Source organism: Dasypus novemcinctus, chromosome 17, assembly GCF_030445035.2.
Source record: "Dasypus novemcinctus isolate mDasNov1 chromosome 17, mDasNov1.1.hap2, whole genome shotgun sequence".
In the NCBI taxonomy this organism is placed as follows: Eukaryota; Metazoa; Chordata; class Mammalia; order Cingulata; family Dasypodidae; genus Dasypus; species Dasypus novemcinctus.
Window position 1 is genome coordinate 20,064,069 of NC_080689.1, and position 26,195 is coordinate 20,090,263.

General features: G+C 39.5%; 1 protein-coding gene across 1 annotated transcript in view; it reads left to right on the forward strand.

Annotated features, from left to right (window-relative positions):
* The window catches only part of TTC27 (tetratricopeptide repeat domain 27), a 217,687-nt gene that overhangs the window by 143,710 nt on the left and 47,782 nt on the right, over positions 1–26,195 (forward strand). Inside the window, exon 14 of the mRNA XM_004452847.5 lies at positions 21,471–21,569. Coding sequence (XP_004452904.2) covers positions 21,471–21,569 — 99 coding nt within the window. The remainder of the gene's footprint in view (positions 1–21,470; positions 21,570–26,195) is intronic.

Below are 26,195 nucleotides of genomic sequence, written 5' to 3' on the forward strand. Positions count from 1 at the left end.
CTGCAACCATCCTGGTCTAAACCCCCATTATCTCTCACCTAGTTAATTATTATACCCCTTTACTGGTTTTCCTGCCTCTTTCCTTGTTCCCATCATGCTGTAGTCAGTGAGCATCCAAACCGATCCTTTCAAATGTTAGTCAGATCATGTCATTCCTCTGCTTACAGTGCTTCACAGCTTCCTGTCACACTAGCGATAAAATCCAAAGTCCTTTAGTGGCTTACAAGGCTTTTTCAGTCGACCTCCTGTTGCTTCTCTATGCTCACTCCTCCACTCTCCCCTTCACCAGCCCACACTGTCCTCTTTACTCTTTCCTGATTATGCCAGGCACATTCCTGCACAGGGCCTTAGCACTTGTTCTTCATCTGCCTAGAATGTTCTTCTCCTAGATATCTGTCTACCTTGCTCTCTCACCTCATTGTCTTTGCTCGAATGTTGCTTTCTCAGAGAGACCTTCCCTCATCATTCTCCTTAAAATTTCACCTTCTATCCCTGCACTCCCTATCCTCATTCCCTGCTTTTTCTCCATAGCACTTAGCACCTTCTAATATTATATATAGCTTACTTTAAAAAAATCTGCTTCTCTTTCACTGGAATTTAAGTCCCAAGAAGACAGGAATTTTTATCTGTATGGTTCACCAGTACATTCCCAGTACCTGTAATAACACCTAGCACATATTAGGTACTTGTCTTAGTTTGCCAGAGCTTTTATGACAAATACCACACACTGGTAAGCTTAAACAACAGGAATATATTGTCTCAAAGTTTTGGATGCTGGAAGTGTAACATCCACGAATCGGGGCCATGTTTCTCTGATATTTTAGTGTTGTGGTGGTCCAGTCTCTGCCTCCATCACATGGTGATCTGTCTCTTTCTGTCTCCTCCCTGATTTCTACCCTGGTATCCAATTTCCTTTGCATATAAGGACTTCAGCTTTATTGGATTAAGACCCACCCTCATTCATTTTGGCCACATCTTAACTAGTAACATCTTCAAAGGTCCTGTATTTACACATGTATTTACTGGGAGTTAGGACTAGAACTGGCTTTAAGGTGGGACATGACTTAAGCCCCCATAGTACTCAAGAAGTATTTGCTGAATCAGCAAATTAAGTAATATGTTTAACCACTTCAGTCAGATATACAATGATTACTGTGCATATCGCCTTGAGTCATAGGATGAGGAAGTAGCTGATCACCAGATAGTCCAGTTTGTACCACCAGGTACAATCCAGTGAAACAAACACAGAAAAACTAGCTAACAATACCAGGTGAGGACAAAGAGACTATCCCTAGCTTTGGTAGACAGTGGAGAGAGGAAGTTGAATTTGGCTTTGAAGGGCAAGTAGTACTTGAGTAGGAAATGGGCAGTGATGAGGGCGTTCTAGGCAGGTGAATGGAGTGAGCAAAGCCCTGGAAGCAGAGAGAGATGTGTGTATGTGTGTATATGTGTGTGTTGGGGAAGTTGGAGGGATTAGTGAATAGGCTAATTTGGCAGACTGAAAGGAAACAGTGCAGTTACAGTGGAAAAGCTAGAATGGAGTCACATTGTGAAAGGTCTTAACTGTGAGGGAAAATATTTGGCAGGTACAGAGCCCCACTGATTTTTTTTTTTTTTTTTTTTGGCAATTCTAGATGTAGGAACAGTTAGAGCCGATAGCAATAGTCTAGCCATGGCAGTTGGCATTGTGGGAGGGGCAATAGGAAGGAAGGGATAGATGTGAGGAAAGTTGCAAAAGAGGACTTGACAGGGCTTAATGATCTCATTAAGTAATTTTTAATTTATTACTTAAACGATGAAATGACAGTTGCTCAAAGCAGAGTCACAGTTATAAACAGATGTTATGTGAGGATATTTTGCAGTTTGTCATGTGGATCTAATTCAGGCGGGCTATAAGCCATGCCAAAATATTGAAGGCATTTGATGCTACAGTTGTACAGATGTATTACAAGATGAAATATTGAATCTCATAAACTTATTTTAACTTACCCAAATCTCAACTATCCCTGAAGAGGGGAGTGCCTATGTACATGTCTTCTTTAAGTCCTAGAATAAAGGGAAAATAGGAAAAATGAGTTTAAAAAATTCTATCCAGTTTTTTTCCCCAGATATTGACAAACAATTAGGTTTAATAACAAAATTTAGGTAAAATGAGAGTGGTATTTGAACGGCTTTGTGCATCTTAATGTCTTTCTGAGTCACAACAGAGAAAAAATGGAATAGAAAAATGCTGTTATTAATAGGTGCATTAAAAGAAGATGGCAGAACGTTTCAGAGGAGGGAACTCTTCCTACCTTGTTCTATGATGTTATCATTACTCTGATACTAAAGTCAGATAAAGACATCACAAGAAAAGAATACTATATACCACTTTTCCTTTATGCATATAGATATAAAACTCTCAACAAAATACAAGCAAATTGAATCTAACAATATATTAAAAGGGGGTTGGCGGACTTGGCCCAGTGGTTAGTGCGTCCGTCTACCACATGGGAGGTCCGCGGTTCAAACCCCGGGCCTCCTTGATATGTGTGGAGCTGGCCCATGCGCAGTGCTGATGCGTGCAAGGAGTGCCCTGCCACGCAGGGGTGTCCCCCACGTAGGGGACAAGGAGTGCGCCGTAAGAAGAGCCGCCCAGCATGAAATGAAGTGCAGCCTCCCCAGGAATGGTGCCATACACATGGAGAGCTGACACAACAAGATAACGCAACAAAAAGAAACACAGATTCCCATGCCACTGACAACAACAGAAGCGGACAAAGAAGACGCAGCAAATAGACACAGAGAACAGACAACCGGGGTGGGGGCGGGGAAGGGGAGAGAAATAAATAAATAAATCTTAAAAAATAAAATAAAAAAATATATATATTAAAAGGATTATACACCATGATCAAATGGGGTTTATCCCTAAAATGCAGTGATGGTTCAACATAAGAAAACCAATAAATGTAATACGTTTTCTTGTTGTCTGCTCGTTGCCTGTTTGTTTTTTTCTTTAGGAGGCTCCAGAAACCTAGCCTGGAACCTCCCATGTGGAGGTGGGCACTCAACTAACTGCTTGAGCCACATCTGCTCCCTGGCTAACTGATTTTTTTTATCCCACCCTTATTGTGGCTTTTTGTGTGCTGTCTGCTCTTTCTGTCCATTCGCTGTGCATTCTTCTGTGTCTGTATTTATTTATTGTATTTCCCTTACCCCCTTGCTGCTGTCTCTTGTGTCCATTTGCTGTGCACTCTTCTGTGGTTTTTTTCGTTTTTGTTTTTTTGTGTTTTTTTGTGCTTGTCTCCCTGTTTTGTTGTGTCACCTTGCTGAGTCAGCTCTCTGCAGTGCTTGCGGGCCGGGCAGCGCTCTGCAGCATGCAGGTGAGCCTACCTTCACAAGGAGGCCCTGGCACATGAACCCAGGACCTTCCATATGGTAGATGGGAGCCCACCTGATTGAGCCACAGCTGCTTCCCTGGCTAACTGATTTTTGATAAGGGTGCCAAGTACTTTAATTGAGGAAAGAATGTCTCTTCAACAAATGATGCAGGAAAAACTGGATATCTATTTGCATAAGAATGAATTTAGACTTCTACCTCACATTTTATACAAAAATTAACTCTAAATGGATCAAGGTCCTAATATAAGATCTAAAATCATATAGCTATTAAAAGAAAACATAGGGAGACTCTTCTTTAGGCTTTAGTTGTGATTTATTAGATATGACACCAAAAGCCAAGCAGTCAAAGGAAAAGAATTAATAAAATGGACTTCATCCAAATTAAAAACTTCTGTACATTAAAAGATATTATCAAGAAAGTGAAATAACAACCTACAGAATAGGGAAAAAAATTACTTAACCATATATCTTTAAAGGTTTAAAAGTCAGAATATATAAATAATTGCTGCAACTCAACAACAGAAAGACAAGTAACTCAATTAAATACTGGGCAAAGGACTTAAATTGACGTTTCTCCAAAGAATATACACACATGTATAAGCACATGAAAGGCTGTTCAACATCATTAGCCATTAGGGAAATGGAAATAAGACCACAATGAGATACCACTTCATACCCACTGGGATGGCTCTTACTAAAAACCAAAAAACAGGGAAGAGATGTGGCTCAAGCAACTGAGCTCCTGTCTACCATATGGGAGGTCCAGGGTTCAATTCCTGGGGCTGTCCTGCACAACAAGCTGGCCTAAGTGGAGAGCTGGTCCATGCAGAGTACTGGCCCCTTTGGTGAGCTGGCCTGAGCAGGATGCTGGCTTGCACGGCAAGTTGTCCTGAGTGGAGAGCTGATGCAAGGTGTTGGAACAAAAAGAGACACAGAGGAGAGACAATAAGAGATGCAGCAGACCAGGGAGCTGAGGTGGTGCAAAAGATTGAGCACCTCTCTTCCACTCCGGAAGTTCCTAGGAGATCAGTTCCTGGTGTCACCTAAAAGGACAAGCAGATACAGAAAAATGCACAGCGAATGGACAGAGAGCAGCAATGAGGAAGGTGTGTGTATGTGTGAAATAAATAAATCTTAAAAAAAAAAAAGCAAAACTGTTAAAGGAAAAAACAAAAACAGAAAACAGAAATTGACAGGTGTTGATGAGGCTGTGGAGAAATTGGAACCCTTATATATCGTTGGCAGAAATGTAAAATGATGCCGCCACCATAGAAATCAGTTTTATGATTCTTCAAGAAAGATAAACATAGAATTACCTTATGACCCATGGTTTCTATTCAAAAGAATTGAAAGCAGGGTGTTGAACAGATACTTCTGCAGCAATGTTTACCACAGTATTATTTACAGTGACCAAAAGGTGGAAGCCACCAAAGTGTCTATCAGCACAACAAACAAATAGATAAACAAAATGTGGTGTAATATACACAATGGAATACTATTTGCCTTAAAAAGGAATGAAGTATTACTGCTAACAGTAGTCCATAGCTTTTGTTTGGTATATTTTCCTCATATACCACCCTGTTACTAACACTCTGTATTAGAAGAGTATATTTGTTATAGTTAATGAGAGAACATTCTCATATTTATAGCAGTGGACTATACTTAGCAGTAACATTTTGAGGATGTTCTTTTATCATTTGAAACAAGTGTTCTACAACAATGAAAGGTGTTGGTGGTGGGGTGATGTATGGGAATCCTGTATGTTTTGCATGATTGTTCTGTGAACTTCTCTAATTTAAAAAAAACGAAACTGATTAAAGTCCTATGAAAAGACACAGCTGCAATACCGGCTATACTTTTTTTAAAAAAAAGATTTATTTTTTACTTCTCTCCCCTTCCTATCCCCACCCCCCATTGTCCACTCTCTGTATTCATTTGCTGTGTTTTATTCTGTGCCCACTTGCATTTTTGTCAGTGGCACCAGGAATCTGTGTCTCTTTTTTTGTTGTGTCATCTTGCTGTGTCAGCTCTTCATGTGTGCAGTGCCACTCCTGGGCAGCCTGCGCTTTTTTCGTGTGGGCATGCTCCTTGCACATGGGGCTGCCCTACATGGGGGAAACCCCTGCGTGGCACAGCACTCCTTGCATGCATGGGTCAGTTCACCACATGGGTCAGGAGGCCCTGGGTTTGAACCCTGGACCTCCTGTATGGTAGGTGGACACTCTATCAGTTGAGCCAAATCTGCTTCCCACCGGCTATACTTTTAGGAGTTAATAAAAATCGTGACCTCTCTGTTTCTAAATTTCTTTTGAAACTGAAGAATATTTATTTGACTAGAGGAACAATTAAAAAAGACAAATAAAAACCTAGTTATATGAGAATCCCGAAGACAGTCCTGGTGATCAGTTCCTAATGATTATGTGTCCAGGAGAGAGGAGAGCCCAGTAATCCTACTTTAACCTTTACATATTTAGGGTATTTATTTTAGAAATGTTAGGAAGGCAACATGACATACATTCCTTTTTTAATTTTCACTAAAGTAAAGATACATTGAGTGCCATAAGTACATTAGAGGAATGGAATACTATTCTATTAGAGAAAAAAAAGGTGACATTGCTTGGTCTTAAATTAGAAAATAATATATGTAAATTACCAAAGTTAGGCAGGGGATGCCAAGTTTTTCCTTATAAATATCAAGTTAGATCAACACAATCATAGGCCTATCACCAAGGGATAAATTTTGCATTGTGTCCTGTTTATATTGAAGAGTTCTGATTATATATTTTCTGTTGTTAAACAAAAGCTATTAAAAGAAAAAAAAAAAAGGAATGAGGGTCTTACACATTGTGGAACATGGATGAACCTTGAAGATATGAATTTTTAAAAAAAGAAGTTGGAATTGGTATTGATAGGCATCCATCCGTGTTGTACTTCCATCTTCTTCTGTCATCTCATCTCGTACGGTGTTTAATGCCATGTGTGTTGTGTGGTGGACAGAGTTCTTGCTTCACAATGTGTTAAATCTGAATGATGACCAGTAAGAGCCTGTCTGTTTTTTCCTGATCCTCTCCAAATGCAACTGAACTGAATTTCCCTTTCAAGGGCAGCATGTCTAGTGCTTGCTGGTAAAACCAACCTAAGATTGCTCCAAGTAGAAAAGGACACCCATCTCCTTCAGTTCTTGGTAGGAGAAATTCATGTGCCATGCTGCAGCCTGTGAGATGCATGAAGCTGCCTGGGCACCAGCTGCTAGAGTTTGTAGAAATGTGGGAAATTGTGGCTTAGATATATGGGGAGTAGTGGCAGAGCAGTCCTATTAAAACACATGGAGAATAGTCTGAATTCTGTTGTTCCAATGGTTTGGGCATTTAATGTATAGACTAAATTTTCCACTATTTTTATATTACATTGTTTGGTAACAATTTGAAAAAATTATTGCGCTAACATATATACAATATGATATCCCCATTTTAAACAACTTCCAGTGTGCAATTTAGTGGTAATAATTACATTGACAGTGCTGAGCTACCATCATTACCATCTATTACCTAATTGCTATTTTTTACAGCAAACAGCTCCAATAAACAAACAAGCCAAAAGTGCCTTTTTAGTTAACAATTAAGAACTTGATTTCCATTTGTCAAGAGACTTAACAACTGTTTAACTTGTACAGAATTTACCCTCCACTCAGGGAAAATGTCTAAATTTTTTGTTTTTCATAAATGAAATGAATGAATTCACATATTTTCTTTTTCATGTATTTTTTTTTTTAATATTTATTTTTGTTTATTCCCCCCCCCTTTGTTGTTTGCACTTGCTGCCTGCTCTCTGTGTCCATTTGCTGAGTGCTCTCTGTGTGTGCTTGTCTTCTCATTAGAAGGCACCGGGAACCAAACCTGGGGCCTCCCATGTAGGAGAGAGGTGCTCAATCACTTGAGTCACCTTAGCTTCCTGCTTTGTTGTGTCTCTCATTGTCTTTCCTCCTTACATCTCCTTGCTGCATCATCTTGTTGTATCAGCTCACTGCGCCAGCCTATCATGCCAGCTTGCTCTCTTGCTCATCTTCTCCAGGAGGCACCAGAAATCGAACCAGGGACCTCCCATGTGGTAGTTGGGAGCTCAATTGCTTAAGCCACATCTGCTTCCCTCTAAATTTTTAAAAAAATAAAAATGTAAAAGAATTATTGGATAGTGCAAAACAAGCAGTGAACCCTAATGTAAACTATGACTATACTTAATAATATAATTATAATAATATTGTTTCATCAATGGTATCAAAATAACACACACTAATGCAAAGTGTTAATAGTAAGGACAACTAGGGAGTGCTTGGGAACTCTGTCCCTTATGCTTGATTTTTCTGTATACCTATAACTGCTGATTTAAAAAAAAGTGTTTTTTTTAAAAGGTTATACCCCAAGTTGACAATTTAACATGCACCTTTGGGAGATAAATTTTAATGTTTTTCTGTGAAACTTGACTTTTTATTTAGGGCCAGTGAAAATGAACAAATTATATTAGAAGAATAGTTGATACCAAATTTTCTCAGGCATGTATGAAAAGTAAGGTTGTAGTTGCTAATGTGCTAGCTCCTTTAGCAGAAGAAATAGTTCATGAACAGTTAGATTTACCAGTGTTGTATCAGTGATATCAAATACTTCAAATAGAAAATTCATTAATTTGGTTCTCATAAATAATTCAATTTTTTCTACCCAACTAATGGATTCAAAATAAAATTTTTGGGGATTCAGTCTGTCAAAAGTGAAATAACAGACATTATTCTGAATGATTTTGTAAATTTTGTTTAAAAATTAAATATTTAAGATAAAAGTATTTCTGTATAACAATGATACAGATTTTGGCACAACAACAACACGGAAAAATAATTTTCTTTCTAAATTAAGAAAAACCTTTGGGGGAGTGGATGTGGCTCAAGTGGCTGAATGCCTGCTTCCCACATGGGAGGTCCCAGGTTTGGTCCCTGGTGCCTCCTAAAAACAAACAAAAAACAAACAACAAGCAAAACAAATGAAAAAGCCAACTCTGGGGAGCAGATGTGGCTTATGGGTTGAGCGCTGGCTTCCCACATACAAGATCCCAGGGATAGCCCTAGTACCTCAAAAAAAAAAAAAAAAAGAAACCTATGAAACAGAAATGTACTTGGAATTGGTTATAATGATGGCATAATGTGGTTCAAACAAGGTTCTACCAAGGGAAATAGAAACTGTAGCTGTTGTCATTTACAAACATTTTTATATGCACTGTTCGAATAGTTGAACTACAAAATTCTTAGACATATTTGATGTTGAATTAAAATAAATTTCATAAATATAACAGTATATACTTCTCTTTGCTACCCATCATCTGGAGGACTTTGGAAGTGTTTCGGTTTTCGAAGAATTTTTAAATTGATCAAAGAATCCTAAAATGACATTGAACTTTTTTTTAAAGGAGTCTTTGCACTTTGGTTGCATTTTGTTGAAAGTCAATTGGAAACCTTTTCATATTCAATTAATGGAGTTCCATAAAACTTCAGCTTTAGAAATTCTTAGCAGATTGTATTATTGAAAGCAAAACCTTCAAGATCTTGAAATTTAACATAGAAAAGCATGGGAAGAACAGTGAGAGATCAAATGTATCTAGGATTTAATTTTGAAATGTGTAATTGTACTTTTAAATGTCTTCCTAGCAAAAATGTTTTCTTTGTAACAGTTGATTATGCAAATTACATATATACAAAATACACAATAGCAGAGAGAATGGTCTATCAAGCTTCCTCCCAGGAGCCTATCAACTCATGGCCAATTTTGTTTCATCTATATTCCCTTACTCCACTCCATATTATTTTGGGCAAATCCCATATGACAAATCATTTCCTTGAAATATGTTTCAGTATGTGTCTTAAAATAGGGATTTAAAAATACCATTGTACTCAATAATAATTTGTAATGTTTTAGTTTGTCAGGGCAGTGATGTACCACAGACTAATTGGTTTATATAACAGAAATTTATTGTCCCAAGATTGTGAAGGCCAGAAGCCCAAAGTCAGGGTGTCAGCAGAGCCATGCTTGCTCTTAAAGGGGAGAATCCATCCCATGCTTCTCCCCTGGCTTCTGTGGGTGGCCTGCAATCCATGGCATGCCTTGGTTTGTGGCAGCACCATTCACTCTCTGCCTTCATCACATGGCTCTCTCTGTCTCTCTGTGTCCAGGTTTTTTTCCTTACAAGAATACAAGTCATGCTGGATTAGGGGCTACCCTAATCCAGTTTCTCCTCTGCTTAGCTAATAATATCTTCAAAGATCCTATTTATAATAAAGTTTATATTCACAGGACTGTGAGTTAGGACTTGAGCATGCCTTTTGGGAGGACACATTCAATCCATAACACTTACTTTTACCTTAGACATATTTGCTGATAACTCTGCCCTGCTTAGGCTCATTGTTTTTACTTATCAAACTCCTACCCACCCACCAAATCCTTCTCTAATGTCCCTCCAATATGGTACCTGAACCAATCATGAGACCTGGAAATGCCTTCCCAAATCTCTGTGACGTGCTGGCTGCCTTGATCGCTGAGACTCATTTTCATGCCCCATTGCCTCATTCTCCAAGGTCTTTGAGGACAGAGATCATGTGATATTTATTAAGTAATCAATTTAAAAGCTCAGAGGGAAGTGGACTTGGCCCAGTGGTTAGGGCATCCGTCTACCACATGGGAGGTCCACGGTTCAAACCCTGGGCCTCCTTGACCCATGTGGAGTTGGCCCATGTGCAGTGCTGATGCGCACAAGGAGTACCGTGCCACGCAGGGGTGTCCTCCGCATACAGGAGCCCCGCGTGCAAGGAGTGCGCCCTGTAAGGAGAGCCTCCCAGTGTGAAAGAAAGTGCAGCCTGCCCAAGAATGGCGCCGCATACACGGAGAGCTGACACAACAAGATGACACAACAAAAGAAACACAGATTCCCGTGCCACTGACAACAACAGAAGTGGACGAAGAAGATGCAGCAAATAGACACAGAGAACAGACAACTGGGGGAGGGGAATGGAAGGGGAGAGAAATAAATAGATAAATAAATTAAAAATAAATAAAAGCTCAGAAAGGCTTAAAAGAAATATCTGTTGTTTTTATTTTAAAAATGGTTTTTGAATAATCTTATAGGTCCCCTGATTTAGTAAAATCAATTTGTTATTATCAATTTTTTGATCTATAAATGAGGATTTTTTTTTAATCATGTAATTTATTTTTTAAATTCCCTGTTTCACTCTCAAAAGTGTTGCAATTTGGACAATACTTTGTGTGGTTACCTAACTAAGTATTATGAATATTTGCTGTATACCAGCATGGATGTAGGAGTGCATTAGGCTATGCCAGCTTATCAGCAGAAAACAGAGTTTCTGCTGAAAAATGATGTGGATAGAAATAGTTTGTGAGGGCCTTAAATGCCCTGCTATAGAGTAATCTAACCCTATAGAGAGTGTTGTGGTTTTGTATAAATGAGTGATATGGCAAAAACAGGGTTGTAGGGAGTGTAAATAAGGAATGAATGTCATGGATGAGTCATCTGTGGCTTTAGCCATCCTCATGGATGGAAAGATAGAGTAGGTTGAAGCCTCAGCACAAAGGAAAATTTCAGGGGCTTACTTATTGGGAAGGCGTAATTGAGGGAGAGCTTGGAATCAGAGATGATACCAATTTTCTTAATAGCTTGATTAAAGGCAAAATGTCCCTATCAATAAATACAGGGAATTCAGCAACAGGGGGATATCTTTTTCAGGGGAAGGTGATGTCATTTTGGATGTGAAACAGGAGGAGACAGTACTATATCTACGTAGAGAAAGCTGATAGGCAGTTGAACATAAAAGCCTGAGTCCCAATAGTGAGGTCAGAACTGAGCTTGCAGATTGGGGGGTTTATGTGGAAGCATTTTGAAACCATCCAAGCAAATGAGTTCTTCACAGCAAACTGTCAAAAGAGAGTACCAGGGGAAGTCTGCTGGGCCTCTCCAGCAGTTGGAGGAAGGTAGAAGAAATGGTACCAGTGAAATATGAAACAAACGACACCAGAGCCTTGGTCAGAGGGATAAAAGAGAGAAGGAAAGATGACTAAGGGACTATCATTCCGGGAGATAGAAGAGATAAAGGTATTAGCTCTGGGAAACAGATGTGGCTCAACCAATTGGGCTCCCATCTACCATATAGGGGGTCCAGGGTTTGATGCCCAGGGCCTCCTGGTCAGGGCAAGCTGGCCCACATGGCGAGCTTACACATGCAGAGTGCCTGCCTGGGTGGGAATGCCTCCCTTTGCAGGAGTGATGCCCTGCGTGGGAATGCTGCCCAGCGCGGGAAAGCCACCCACATAGGAGTGCTGGCCGACGTGGAGAACTGGCTCAGTAAGATGATGCAACAAGAGACACGGGAGAAAATAAGAAGACACAGCAGAACAGGGAGTTGGGGTGGTACAAGAGAGTAATCTCTCTCCCACTCCGGAAGGTCCCAGGAGTGGTTCCCAGAGCTGCTTAATAAGAATACAAGCAGACACAGAAAAACACGCAGTGAAGGGACACAGAGAGCAGACAATGGGGGAAAAGGGGGAGGAGAATAAAAAAAAAAATTTTTTTAATTTAAGAAAGGTATTAGTTCTGGCAATGAGTGTTGTTTCTGATGAGACCAGAAGGAAGATGAGAGTCTTAATATTCTTATAGACATTTCTATTTATTAAGAATCTTCTATATTCTAAGCTAGAATATAAGTGTGAACTCTTTGTAAACCATTTTAAGGCACTGATGGGGATACAAAAGAATTGTGTTAGACATGGCCTTTTGCCCTTCTGTGGTTTATATGGGCTACATGGAGAAAGGGTGCATATACAAATAACTTTGTGTGTGACAAAGGGGCAGAGTAAATAGCTAACATGCTTTGGGTGCCTAGTGAGGGTCTTATGCATGAGAGCATGAATGGGCAGAAAAAGCTGAATGGAGAAGTGAGTATTGGTGTGGACTAAGAGACGTAGTTGTAGTTCGGATAGGAGAAAAAAATTGGAAAAATTGTTCCGGGAAAGGAGACTAGCAGATGCAAAAACCAACCATGTAGAGAGCAAAGGTTTCATGGTAACTAACTATTAACTGTTTATTTTTATTCAATTATTAATAAAATAATTACTAAATAGTAGCAGCTACTGTTGAGTATTTACTGCATGCCAAGTACTGTTCTAAGCATTTTACTTACATTTTTAATCTTCATCATCAGTGAGGTGTTTATTATTATTACCCTTATTTTCACAGATGAGGCAATAGAGAGGTTAAGTAATTTTTAGCGCCAGATCCCAAAGCTTATGTGAGGAGAAGCTGGGGTTTGACGTGGGCTTTCTAATTTCAGAACTCTTGCTCTGAACCTCTTCACTATTTTGCCACTCAAGGAGATTGTTTTATGTTAGGAAGTAATGGCAGATCTCATTGAAGTCAAATTATGGAAAGCCTTGAATACCAGGCAGTCAGGTTCAAACTTTTTTCTTCCTTTAATGAAGATCCATGAGAGTGTTTATCAAGGGCAAAGTGAAGTTATGACATTGATGTTTTGGAAGCTCCAGGACATGACAGTGAGTGTGCCTTGGGAAGATCAGGGAAGTTTAGCAGAACTGAGGCAGCCCTTCCCAGCCCATCATGTACCTAAGTTTAGACTTCTAGGATATAATACTCTTTGGTTTTTAATTATCGTAGGAGCTTGTGCAATGCTTTTCTTGATCTGTAGGTGTTAACTTTCTCTTTCATTTAAGTTTTTTGAGAGTAGAAAAAATTTTTTTCTTTGAAGTGAAGTCATATAGTTCCTGTTGTGAATTGGTGTTAGTTCTGGTGGGAAGACTCTAAGGAGGTTGAAATTTACATTCCAGTGGAGGAGACAGAATGAACATATGTGAATGATATGTGGGGAGAAAAAAGGTTCCTTCCTTTTTGATATTGGTGAGTAATAAAAACAAAAAAACTCTTGAAGTTTAACTTGCATAACTGCCAAGAAACAAGAATACTATGATAACATCTGGGCTGTAGCTGAGACTGTGGTGTGGTGAGGAGGACAGCAGCTTTGCTGCCATATACTGGATTCTAAATTTCTGGAATCCCAAGGAACATGACAGGTAAATCACTTGACCCTTCTGACCTCCAGTCTCCTCATTCACAAAATGGGAAATATAATCCTTACCTCAATTTGCTGTTGGGAAATTTTGAACCGGTATATTAGCATCTACCATTTGCTGGCCCAAAGTAAGATTTCAGGAATGGATATAGAATAGAGGTCATTTTCTACACTGTCTATTGTCCTGTAGTAGGAATGGTGGTAGAAAACTATTGTTGCCCCAGTATCTGTAGCTTAAACATAGAAAGATCAGGGGATTCTTTCCTGCAGATAATACACAAACACCCATATTACCTTAAATTGTGGATTCTCTGGAAAGAGTGGGTAAATAATAAGAACCAGTAAAAACCAAATGGGCATTAAACAATTAACAGCCTATCAAGTAAAAGGAAAATATGTATAAAATATAGTTGATCCTTTAGTTTAAAGGATGACTGGTCCTCTACAGAGATAGAGAAGCTGGCACTTAAGACTTGTATTTCTTTAGGGAGGATAATTTAGAACTTAATAAATGAGAAATTTGGTCACAGAAGAGTTGGTGGTGCACATTCGAAAAAAAAATTTAAGTAGCAAGCATCATTTTAGGAAAAGCTACTGCCACACAGTATTGATATCATTCTTTGATTTGAGTTAGAACATTACCTGTTTAATGAGACCACATTCTGCAGGCATATCTGCTTTTAGGATCAGGGGAATGAGTCAGAGTTATAGAAAGGAGAGGATGGAGAGTACAAGTTGGTTTTAGAGTTAGATAAAATATATTAAGTCTTATTATATGTGCCATCAAAAAATTGATTCTCTAAGGGAAATTAGGGAAGTGTGTGTTTATCCTGCAGGAACTTTGAGGAGGAAGGAAATTTGAGTAATGGACCCATAATTTAGACAAGAACATTGTGATAAGAGCAAATAGTACCTATTGTATTTTCACTTTAAATACTCTTGTAAAAATTCACTTTTTAAAGATTTATGTATTTATTTTATGTTATTTCTCTCCCCTTCTCTGCGCCCCCCACCCAGTTGTCTGCTCTCTGTGTCCATTTCGTTGTGTGCTCTTCTGTGTCCGCTTGTATTCTTGTCAGCGGCACCGGGAATCTGTGTCTTTTTTTGTTGCGTCATCTTACTGCATTGGCTCTCTGTGGGTGCGGTGACATTTCTAGGCAGCCTGCACTTTTTTTTGCGCTGCACGACTCTCCTTATGGGGTACACTCCTTGCTCATGGGGCTCCCCTACACAGGGGGGCACACCTGCATGGCAGGGCACTCCTTGCGAGCATCAGCACTGCGCGAGGGCCAGCTCATTACACCGGTCAGGAGGCCCTGGGTTTGAACCTTGGACCTCCCTTGTGGTAGGCGGATGCCCTATCCGTTGGGCCAAATCCACTTCCCAAAAATTCACTTTTTAACTAAAAAAGTACTCTATGCCCATTGTCTAGTAGTATCTTTGTTAGTATTTAAAGTAGAAAACTTTAATTTCTGTTTTAATATTAATTATCAGGGTTTTAATAGTGTTGTACTTACTTTCTTCATTGTACACATCGCACACCAAGAACCATTAACCACTGTGTGGGTTTAGGCAAATTTCTTTCTTTCTAGGCCTCATTCTCTTCTTGGCCTCTATTGAATTGATTTCTAAGTCTCTAGTTCTTTTCTTTTTTTAAAGATTATTACTGTTTTGAAGTTTACTGTTTTTTTTAAAAAAAGACTTATTTATTTCTTTCTCTCCCCTTCCCCCCTGCCCCAGTTGTCTGTCCTGTGTCTGTCTGCTGCGTGTTCTTCTTTGTTCACTTCTGTTGTTGTCAGCGGCACGGGAATCTGTGTTTCTTTTTATTACGTCAGCCCTCCGTGTGCAGCGCCATTCCTGGGCAGGCTGCATTTTTTTTCCCGCTGGGTGGCTCTCCTTGCGGGGTGCGCTCCTTTTGCGTGGGGCTCCCCTACACACAGGGCACTCCTTGCGCGTGGGGCTCGCGGGGACACCCTTGTGTGGCAGGGCACTCCTTGCGCACATCAGCGCTGTGCGTGGGCCAGCTGCACATGGTTTAAGGAGGCCTGGGGTTTGAACTGCGGACCTCTCATGTGGTAGACGGACGCCGTAACCACTGGGCCAAGTCCGCTTCCTCTAGTTCTTTTCAAACCTGCTCATTTTAAATAAATTTTAAATACTCTCTTTGTACCACCAGTATGCTTCTTTTGTCACTAGGTGGCACTAGTGTATCTTTGAACCCTGTACCACTAGGATTTTCAGAATTTGGGGAGTCTAAAGGAACCTTGGAATTTTGGCCTAGTCCAACCCCCTCATTTAACTGGGGAACTGAGACTCAGAGGCCAAGGGACATGGCCAAGATCATACAGTTACACAGAACCTCTTGAGTCCCAGCCAGCTGTCTTTCCCTCCTATTAGACTGTTTCCCTAGTGGGTCTTCTGAAGGAAATTCAAAGAGCAACCGTGTTATGAACCATTCAAGTAAAGATAACTTTAAGGCGGTGGACTTAGCCCAGTGATTAGGGCATCCGTCTATCACATGGGAGGTCCGCTGTTCAAACCCCGGGCCTCCTTGACCCATGTGGAGCTGCGTATGCGCAGTTCTGATGCACGCAAAGGTGCCCCCCGCGTAGTGGAGTCCCATGCGCGAGGAGTGCACCCTGTAAGGAGAGCCGCCCAGCTGAAAGAAAGTGCAGCCTGCCCAGGAACGGTGCTGCACACACGGAGAGCTGACACAACAAGATGACGCAACAAAAAGAAACACAGATTCCCGTGCTACTGACAACAACAGAAGTGGACAACGAAGATGCAGCAAATAGACACAGAGAACAGACAACCCGGGTGGTGGGAGAAGGGGAGAGAAATAAATAAATAAATAAATATTTAAAAAGAAAATAACTTTAAAGCACTCTTTAAGGACAGACATCATCACATTCAAAGTAAACCTTTAGCTTGCTTCTGTGTTTCTCCTTCGACCAACAGTTTCCAAAGGTCACTGCCCTCCCTAGACCTAGCCTGCCCTCACAATTTTTCGTAATAAGCTCTACAGAAATCTCACCCGGAGCCTCTCTTTCAGATCCATTCTTGCTCAGTCCCTCTGATAAGCACTTCTTTTTGCAGCCAAACATGGTCATCCAGTCCTCTGTTTCATCTTTGTCCACTGCCTAAACCTAGTCAAGAGAGCCTTGGAGGTAAAAGAATAGATAAGCTCTGGTTCTTAAAAAATTGATCTGGGTTTTCCCAGCACATGCTGACTGTACTGTTAATCCCCCTTTTTCCTTATCAGTGACAAGGACAGTATTACCCTGAATCATGGCTTGTGGGTGGGCAGAATGGTGTTGTAGGAGGCAGTGTGGCTGAGTAGAGAAGGCATGGGCTTTGGAGCCCCACTTCCTGGATTGAATACCCAGCACTGACCCTGTGATCCTTCTTGTCTCCCCAGTAAGGTGACCTACCTTGCAGGATTGTTGTGAAGTATAAATGAGGGAATGTACGGAAAGTTCATGGGTTGTTTTTTAACAGCTTGGCTGCTTGAGGAAGTACTTGGAAGATCTACATAGTAATATTCAAAAGAAGATAGGGGAAGCAGATGTGGCTCAACAGATAGAGCGTCTGCCTACCAAATAGGAGGTCCAAGGGTTCAATACCCAGTGCCTCCTTGCTCATGTGGTAAGCTAGCCCATGTACAGTGCTGCTGCACACAAGGAGTGCCATCCCATGCAGGGATGCCCCCACGTCAGAGTGCCCCCTTTGCAAGAAGTGGCCCCTGCGCAAGGAGAGCCACCCAGCATGAAACCGCAGCCCACCCAGGAGTCGTGCCACACACACAGAGAACTGACGCAGCAAGATGATGCAACAAAGAGAGACACAGATCCCCAGTGCCGCCTGATGAGAATACAAGTGGACATAGAAGAACACACAGCAAATGGACACAGAAAGCAGACAACAGGGGGCGGGGGAGGGGGGAGGGGAATAAAATAAATCTTTGAAAAAAAAAAGATGGGGAAGATTTGCTTTGACTTTAAAGCTGGAAATCCATCAGGCCCCTAAGGACTTCTTCTTTGAGTGTATAGATTGCATTATATTCATTGTGTATTCTCTCCAGTATCCTGCATGGTCAGTACATGTTTATAGAATTAAGGAAATGAATATGTTTTTGGGCATTCGGGGATGTGGTAGTCTGTTGTGGATGTACATTATAACCTGAAACTGTCTGTTCTTCGGTGAAGAAATGAGTCGTTTTGTTCATCTAAGATAAAGAATTAGAAGTGAAGTTTGGCTGTGTAAACTTAGTTCATATTGGGGTCTTTAATAATATTTGCTCAGCCACTGTAGATAGGAAAGCTTAAATCAGCATTTGCTACTCTTGGTTGGACTATTACTTTTGGCATTGGTGTTTGATGGAATAAATGGAGGAGAAATGTTCTTTTATCTCATTAACCCAGAAACTATGAGCATGTCTTTCCAGTTCCAAACCCTTCTTTCCAAAACCCTTTTCTGAGATACTTGAAGTGAAATGCTGACCCATGATAGATGCTCCTTAAGTGCTAATTAGTATGGTTGCTATTGTATGGAAAAGAACAGAAATGACTGCAGTAAGTAATCTATGAAAGGTGGCAGCGCAAGGGAGGCTCTTAGCCAGAGGAAGTAGTTTTCTATTGGAGTAAGAAGGGAATGGTATAAGGTGTCCCTGATCTACATCACTGTTTCAGAGAAATTTTGTAGAACTGTACTGTTCAGTATAATAGCCAGTAGCCATATGTGGCAATAGAGTACTTGAAACGTGGCTGGTCAAAACTGAGACATGCTATAAGACCCCCTCAGATTTCAAAGACTTAACATGAAAAAGCAAATATAAAATAACAAGTGTATAATATCCCATTAATAATTTTGTATATTGATAACCTGTTGATTCAATAACATTTTGGACATATTGAATTAAATAAAACATTTTATTAAAATTAATTTCACCTTTTCTTTTTACTTTTTTAAATGTACATGGCTATTAGAAAATGTAATAAGGCTTACACTATATTTCTATCTGATAGTACTGGATTAGAAGATACTAGAGCTCTTTGGTACTCCAACATATACATTTCTATTTTGGGGAATCAAGTGAGATATTTTTTGACCTTCTTTTGATTTTGTTTTTCTTTTATGATGTTCTGTTCTTAGGAGCATGGCCATTCCTTAACCAAGATGCTGGTCTCTCCTGGTAATGCTAGTGAATAATAGTGAACCCAGGAGGGATGGTGTCGGGCCACAAGCAATTAGAAGGTCCTAGAGTTTAGTTAAAACAAAAACAAAGAAAGAGCCTTTACATGATTTCAAAGAATAGTGTCTGTGCAAAGATCATCACCCATTATAATTATACACTATCTGTGGACTAAAATGTACTAGCAGTTAATGGTCCTAGAATTTTCCTACAAAAGCAAATTACTAAATCAATAACAGAAATAACCAGGAGTAAAAAGAAAAGACAACCAGTTATTGTGTATAAAATTAGGTTATCTGTCTAATCTTCATTAAATTTGTTTTGGTTTCAAGAAACTGATTATAAAACATTAACTTGTTACAAAAACTTGGAGTAAAATAGTAATCTCATCACCATCCTGTTTTAGAGGTGTAAGATAACTTCTGATTTGGGACATGTATACCCTCTATAAATCTTGTTTTCAGGTAGATTGAAAAATAAAGATCTTAATATCTTGTGAATTTAAACTTGGTGCTTTTTATAACAGCATATAGGAAATATTAATAGTAATGTGGGAACTTTGTTCTGTGCTGATGAAGAAAGCACATGGGGCACATGGATTTTGAGAATCTTGAGAGTAGTTCTCACTGGTTTTGATTTAGTCCTGGAACAAGGTATTGCTCATTCTAAGTAAACGTGTTATCATAATTCATTGGAACTAAGATGCCATCAATTATAACTTTGGATAGAAAAAAAAAAACGCTGCCAATAAAATTCTGACAAACCATTAGTTTTTAAGATGCATCTATATTTTATTTTATTTTTTTAAGATTTTTTTTTTTTATTTCTCCCCCTTACCACCCTTACCCCCCACCCCACCCGCCCCAGTTGTCTGTTTTCTGTGTCCATTTGCTGCATGTTCTTCTTTTGTCCGCTTCTGTTGTCATCAGCAGCACCGGGAATCTTGTGTCTCTTTTTTTTGTTGTGTCATCTTGCTGCCGTCAGCTCTCCGTGTGTGTGGCACCATTCTTGGGCAGGCTGCACTTTCTTTTGTGCTGGGCAGCTCTCCTTACGGAGCACACTCCTTGCGCGTGGGGCTCCCCTACGCAGGGGACACCCTGCGTGGCATGGCATTCCTTGCACGCATCAGCACTGCGCGTGGGCCAGCTCCACACAGGTCACGGAGGCCCGGGGTTTGAACCACGGACCTCCCATGTGGTAGACGGACACCCTAACCACTGGGCTAAGTCCGCTTCCCCATCTATATTTTAGAGATGTTAAATTCTGGGGAAAAGTATACCTTAAAATTGATGAAATACAGATTTTTAAAATTTTCAACTTGTTTGGAAATTAGGCTGTTTTATATACTCTAAATTAGTGTTAGACTAGGCCCTCTCAATGTGTCAGTTTAGTGAGTGGGTGTGGCACATTGAAGCTCCTTTTATTTGATTATATAACCAGACCAAAGAAGAGTAGTTAGCTAATTTTTGAGTTACTTGAAGTCCCTTGTTTGGAAAAGTGAATTTCTAGCTTTTAGTTTCAACTTAGGAACTCTGCACCTCCAGTATTGCACCACACACCCCATCCCCTTTCAGCCTGTAACTATCCCTTCCACAGAATCTGTTCCCCATAAAGGCTCCTGAGAGTAGTTATTTATGGTCTTCTGGGAATTCAAGGCTAACTGTCAAATTGCCCAAGGATGTTTATGTTCTAAGCCTTATCTCTAATTATAGGCTAAAAATCTCTTATCAGTTTAAAGACATTTCAAAAAGGCCTTAGCTAGCCGTATGGGACGGCTTTGTGAGAAGGGTTGGAGAGAAGTGATGTGGAAGTGGCCTCCTGGCCTCCTACGCTGCCTCCACAGAAGGCTGTGTACAAATGACAGAGCACCTCATTTCCTTTCCCACCCTAAGTGTTTGACTACATCGATCAGCTGGCTCTCTGCCTAGATACTGGAAGTGAGTAAGAAAGTAGACTTCATTCCATAACTGGTTTTCTGACTTTGTCTGAAAAGAAAACAAACTTGACTGGAAAATAGCTATATTTCTGACTTACTTCATTGAGTTTATCAGTTTTATCTTCCTTTTGATAGGGGCCATTGAATTTTAAGGAAACCCTGTAAGTATTCTTTTGTAAATTGAATAGCCAAGTCCTAATTTACCTGTTTTCTAAATCTCAATGGTTACAAATCTTACTGACTCCTTTAAGGTATACATTTTGAATGGCCATTTGATAATTCAGATTCTGAGCCTGCCTTTCCTAAATTATTTCCAGGCCTGCCAAAGCAAATATATGCTAGGGCAGTTTGACTCTTGGTTAAACTGAAGAAGTACTTCTGGTCTAACTTAAAGATGAAGACAGACATTTTTCTTTTTAAGTTTATAATAAATAAATCTGATGCTTTGTATACTTTTTACATAGTGGGTTTTTAGTAAAAATGCTAGGTTAAACCCAGGTTTATAGTTATCGGGCTTTAATATATAAAGGCTAACAGAGCTCTTCATTGCATTCACAGAGTTATATTAATACAAAGTATGGTCTTTCTTGGCAAAAGATATTGCACATACTTTCAAGGTTTTATTAGATTTGAAATTTATATGGAAAAAACTCTTCATTGCTAAATTTCGCATATTTAAGCTGATATAAAATGTAAGGAAAATATTTATTACGTAGCTCTGCATTCTTTATATTAGTGTGTTTGTTGGTAATATCTTAATTTTCAGATTATGTGCTATAAATGCATTTGAATCTATGTGTTTGATTAACTTTGACTTTTGATCTTTGCAGCTTGGAGTGTGGTTTTCTTTAGGTTGTGCCTATTTGGCCCTGGAAGACTATGGAGGTTCAGCAAAGGCATTTCAGCGTTGTGTGACTCTAGAACCTGATGTAGGTTTGTTTGGTCTTCTTTACTTATTATAGCTCTTTAATATTCTCTAGGTTATTTGAATTGTATTGGAGTTCAGAACAGCAATTCCTCTTGCGTTGGAAGAGAGTATACCTTTGAAGGAGGCCACAATTAAAAAAAAATATATGATTTATAAATCTGGAAATTGATTGCATTTAGAGAATAATTTTGATAAAAACAATTTTTAAACATATACTTCAGTGTATAATACACAGCAAAGTATCATATATATTTTCATTATTCACTAACGTGTATTGCCTATCTAAATTGCCTTACTGAAGAGTTCTTTTAGTGTAGTCTTTTAAAAAAATATTTAACACAACTTTGTTGACATATAATTCATACACCATATAATAGTGTATAGTTCATTGGGTTTTGGTGTATTCACAGAGTTGTGCAACCATCTCATCAATTTTAGATCATTTTTATCACCTGAAAAATAAACCCTTTTATCCCTTAGCAGTCACTCCCCAAACACCCTCCCCCCAGCCTGCAGCAACCACTAATATTCTTTCTGTCTCTAGAGATGTTATCTATTCTGGACATTTCATATGGATGGAATTTTATAATATGAGGTCTTTTGTGACTGGCTTCTTTCAGTTAGCATAGTGTTTTCAAAATTGATCTATCTTGTAGCATGTATCTGTACTGCATTTTTAAAAAATCAACTTATGCAGATAAGTTTAATGGTCAGAAGAAATGGAATCAATTAGGGAAAACTATGTTTGGGAGATGCCTTGCACAGAATAATACATCCTTTTCATGTTGTCTATTTTTAAAACGTGATTCTTCATTCTTCTGAATTAAAACTGTTCAGGGTCTATAAAGTCTGGAAATGCAAACCAAATACAATAAATAGTTTATTGATAATACATGCTATGTTCAATGTATTATTCCTAACAATTAAAAAAGTTGTGTAAAACCGCAATGAGCAATGTGAATTAAGGCAGCATTTCCATCAATCCTTGTATATACATCTGTCATGCATATTACTGCATTGCTTTTTTTTTTAAAGATTTATTTGTCCCTTTCCCCTCCTTGTTTGTGCTTGCTGTCTGCTCTCTGTTCATCTTCTTTTTAGGAGGCACTGGCAATCAAACCTGGGACCTCCCACGTGGGAGGGAAGCACCCAATCACTTGAGCCACCTCCAATCCCTGCATTACTTTTTATCACTGTGTTAGTCAGCCAAAGGGGTGCTGATGCAAAATACCAGAAATTGGTTGGTTTTTATAAAGGGTATTTATTTGGGGTAGGAACGTACAGATACCAGGCCATAAAGCCTAAGTTGCTTCCTTCACCAAAGTCAATTTGGAACAAGACATCTGCCAACGTCTGTGAGGGTTTAGGCTTTCTGGATTCCTCTGGGCTCAGCTCCTCTGTTTCCTCCACAAGGTCAGCTGTAGGCTATGAGACTCTAGTCTAGGCTTTGTCTCTCTTCACAAGGTCAGCTGTAGACTATCAGGCGAGTGGCTCTGTCTCTTTCTCCGGGTCTCCAGCTTAAGACTTCAGCATCAAACCCCAACATCAGAAAACCTGCAACTCTGTCCTTTGCCATGCCTTTTATCTGTGAATCCCCACCCACCAAGGGGCGGGAACTCAGTGCCCTAATGATGTGGCCCAATTAAAACCCTAATCATAACTTAGGCCCAGGTACAGATCAGATTACAAACATGGGAAGTGGACTTGGCCCAATGGATAGGGTGTCTGCCTAGCACATGGGAGGTCTGCAGTTCAAACCCTGGGCCTCCTTGACCCGTGTGGAGCTGGCCCATGCGCAGTGCTGATGCGTGCAAGGAGTGCCGTGCCATGCAGGGGTATCCCCCACGTAGGGGAGCCCCACGCACAAGGAGTGCGCCCTGTAAGGAGAGCCGCCCAGCACAAAAGAAAGTGCAGCCTGCCTAAGAATGGCACCACACACAGAGAGAGCTGGCACAGCAAGATGATGCAACCAAAAGAAACATAGATTCCCAGTGCCACTGATAAGGATAGAAGTGGTAACAGAGGAACCCACAGTGAATGAACATGGAGAGCAGACAACTGGGGCGGGGAGGAAGGAGAGAGAAATAAATAAATAATCTTTAAAAAAAAAAAGATCACAAACATAATCCAGTATCTATTTTTGGAATTCATAACCATATCAAACTGCTACAATCACCAAATAATAATATTCCATTTTGTGGATATACCACATTTTATTTTTCCTATATGTCAGTTGATGGATTTTTAGGTATTCACTTTTTGGCTATTTTGAAATTTGCTTCTGTGAACATTCAAGTACAAGATTTCATGTGGGGTTCTCTCTCACTACACCGTGGCCTGGACACTCTCCAGGCACTAACCTGGAGCAATCTTAGGGCTTACCTCATTTTTTCCTCTCTCTCAAGGATCACCATTTTGACTGCCTAACGTCCAACATCTGAAAACTTTTATATATTTTGTCTGATTCTTCAGTTATTTCAAATGAAAGGATAACTCTAGTTCCTGTTACACCATCTTGACCAAGCCTTTACCTTGTATCCCATAACATTGCTTGATTCACTTATTGTAGATTCTTTAGGATTATCTACAAAGAGAATCATAGTTATGCTATCTACATATAAAAAGTTTTACTTCTTGCACTCTAATCTTTTTGCCTCTTATTTATTTTTCTTGCTTTATTGTGTTGACTAGGGCCTCTAGTACAGTCTTTAAAACAAGTAGTGAGATCGGATATCCTTGTCCTGTTCTTTATCTTAGGAAGAAACTCTTCAGTCTTTCTCCATTACTTTCGATGTTACCTTTTGTGGTTTTGTGGTTTTATCAAGTTGTGAACATTTCTTTCTCTTCCTAGTTTGCTGAGTTCTCATCCTGGATGAAAATCACATTCTGTTAATGTGATGTATTATATTGAATGTTGTTTTTTTTTTTGAGGTACCAGGGCTGGGAATTGAACCTGGGACCTTGTATGTGGGAAGCTGGTGTTGAACCACTGGTCACATTGGCTCCCCTGAGTTGGTTTTTTTCATTTGTTTGCTTTTTTAGTTTTTGTTTTTAGAAGGTACTGGGGACAAACCCGGGACTTCCCATGTGGGAAGCAGGTGCTCAACCACTTGAGCCAAATCAGCTCCCCTGCATTGATTCATTTTTGAATATTGAAGCAACCTTGCTTTCCAGGTGTAAATTTTACTTGATGTGATCTTACCTGCTTTATATACATATTGCTAGATTTGAGTTGCTGATATTTAAAGATTTTTATTTCTGTATTCATGAAGAACATTTGCTCTTATTTTTTTTTTTACTTGTAATGTCCTTACCTGGTTTGGTATTAGTGCTCATAGAATGAGTTGAGAAGTATGCTTAGCTCTTCATTTTTCTGAAAGAGTTCTCCTCTATTTACTGAAAGGGTTTTTCTAAGATTGGTGTTATTTCTTCCTTAAATGTTTAATAAAATTCACAGTTGTAGCTGTTTTATGCAGCAAAGTTTTTAATTTTAAATTCAGTTCCTTTAGTAGATATTGAATTATTCTGGCTTTCTATTTCTTATTGCACCACTTTTGGTAGTTTATGACTTTCAAGAGTTATATCCATTTCATCTAAGTTGTCATGTTGATTGGCATAAAGTAATTCATAATATACCCTTATTAATTTCTCTATGAGCTGTATTAATACTCCCTCTTTTGTTTGTTTTTTTTAAGACTAATTAATTTACTTCTCTCCCCTTCCCTGCCCAGTTGTCTGCTCTCTGTGTCCATTCTCTTTGTGTTCTTCTGTGTCTACTTGTATTCTTGTTAGCGGCACTGGGAATCTGTGTGTCTTTTTGTTGTGTCATCTTGCTGCATCAGCTCTCCGTGTGTGTGGCACCACTCCTTGGCAGGCTGCACTTTTTTGGCGTGGGGCGGCTTTCCTTATGGGGTGCACTCCTTGTGCATGGGGCTCCCCTATGCGGGAAACACCCCTGCATAGCAGGGCACTCCTTGTACGCATCAGTGCTGAGTGTGGGCCAGCTCCACATGGGTCAGGAGGCCCTGGGTTTGAACCTTGGACCTCCCATGTGGTAGGCAGACACTCTATCCGTTGAGCCAAATCAGCTTCCTGACCCTCTTTTGTTTTTGATGTTATTTTATTTTATCAACCTAGCTAGGATGTATTCACTATATTAATGTTTTTAAAGAGCTAACTTTTTCTTTCATTTTTTCCCCCTACTATTAGATTTCTATATTGCTGATTTTCTTTCCTTCCTTCCTTCCTTCCTTCCTTCCTCCCTCCCTTCCTCCCTCCTTCTTAAGGTCCGAGTTTGGATTGTGAATTTTAAACCTTTTTTTCTAAAATATTTAAAGCTGTTAATTTCCCTCTAAGTATTGCTTTTTGCTGCATCCTACAAATTTTGATTTTTAAAAAATTCATTAACATTCAGCTCAAAATACTCTCTAATTTCCCTTCTGATACCTTCTTTTATCCATTGGGCCACTTAGAAGAAGTATGTTTTTAAATTTCCAAATACTTGGTCATTTTCAAGATAACTTTTTGTTTTTTCTAATTTAATTCCATTATGGAATTTAAATTTCTGCAAGATTTAAATAATTTGAAAAGTACTGGGGCTTGTTTTATGGTTCATCATATGTCCTGA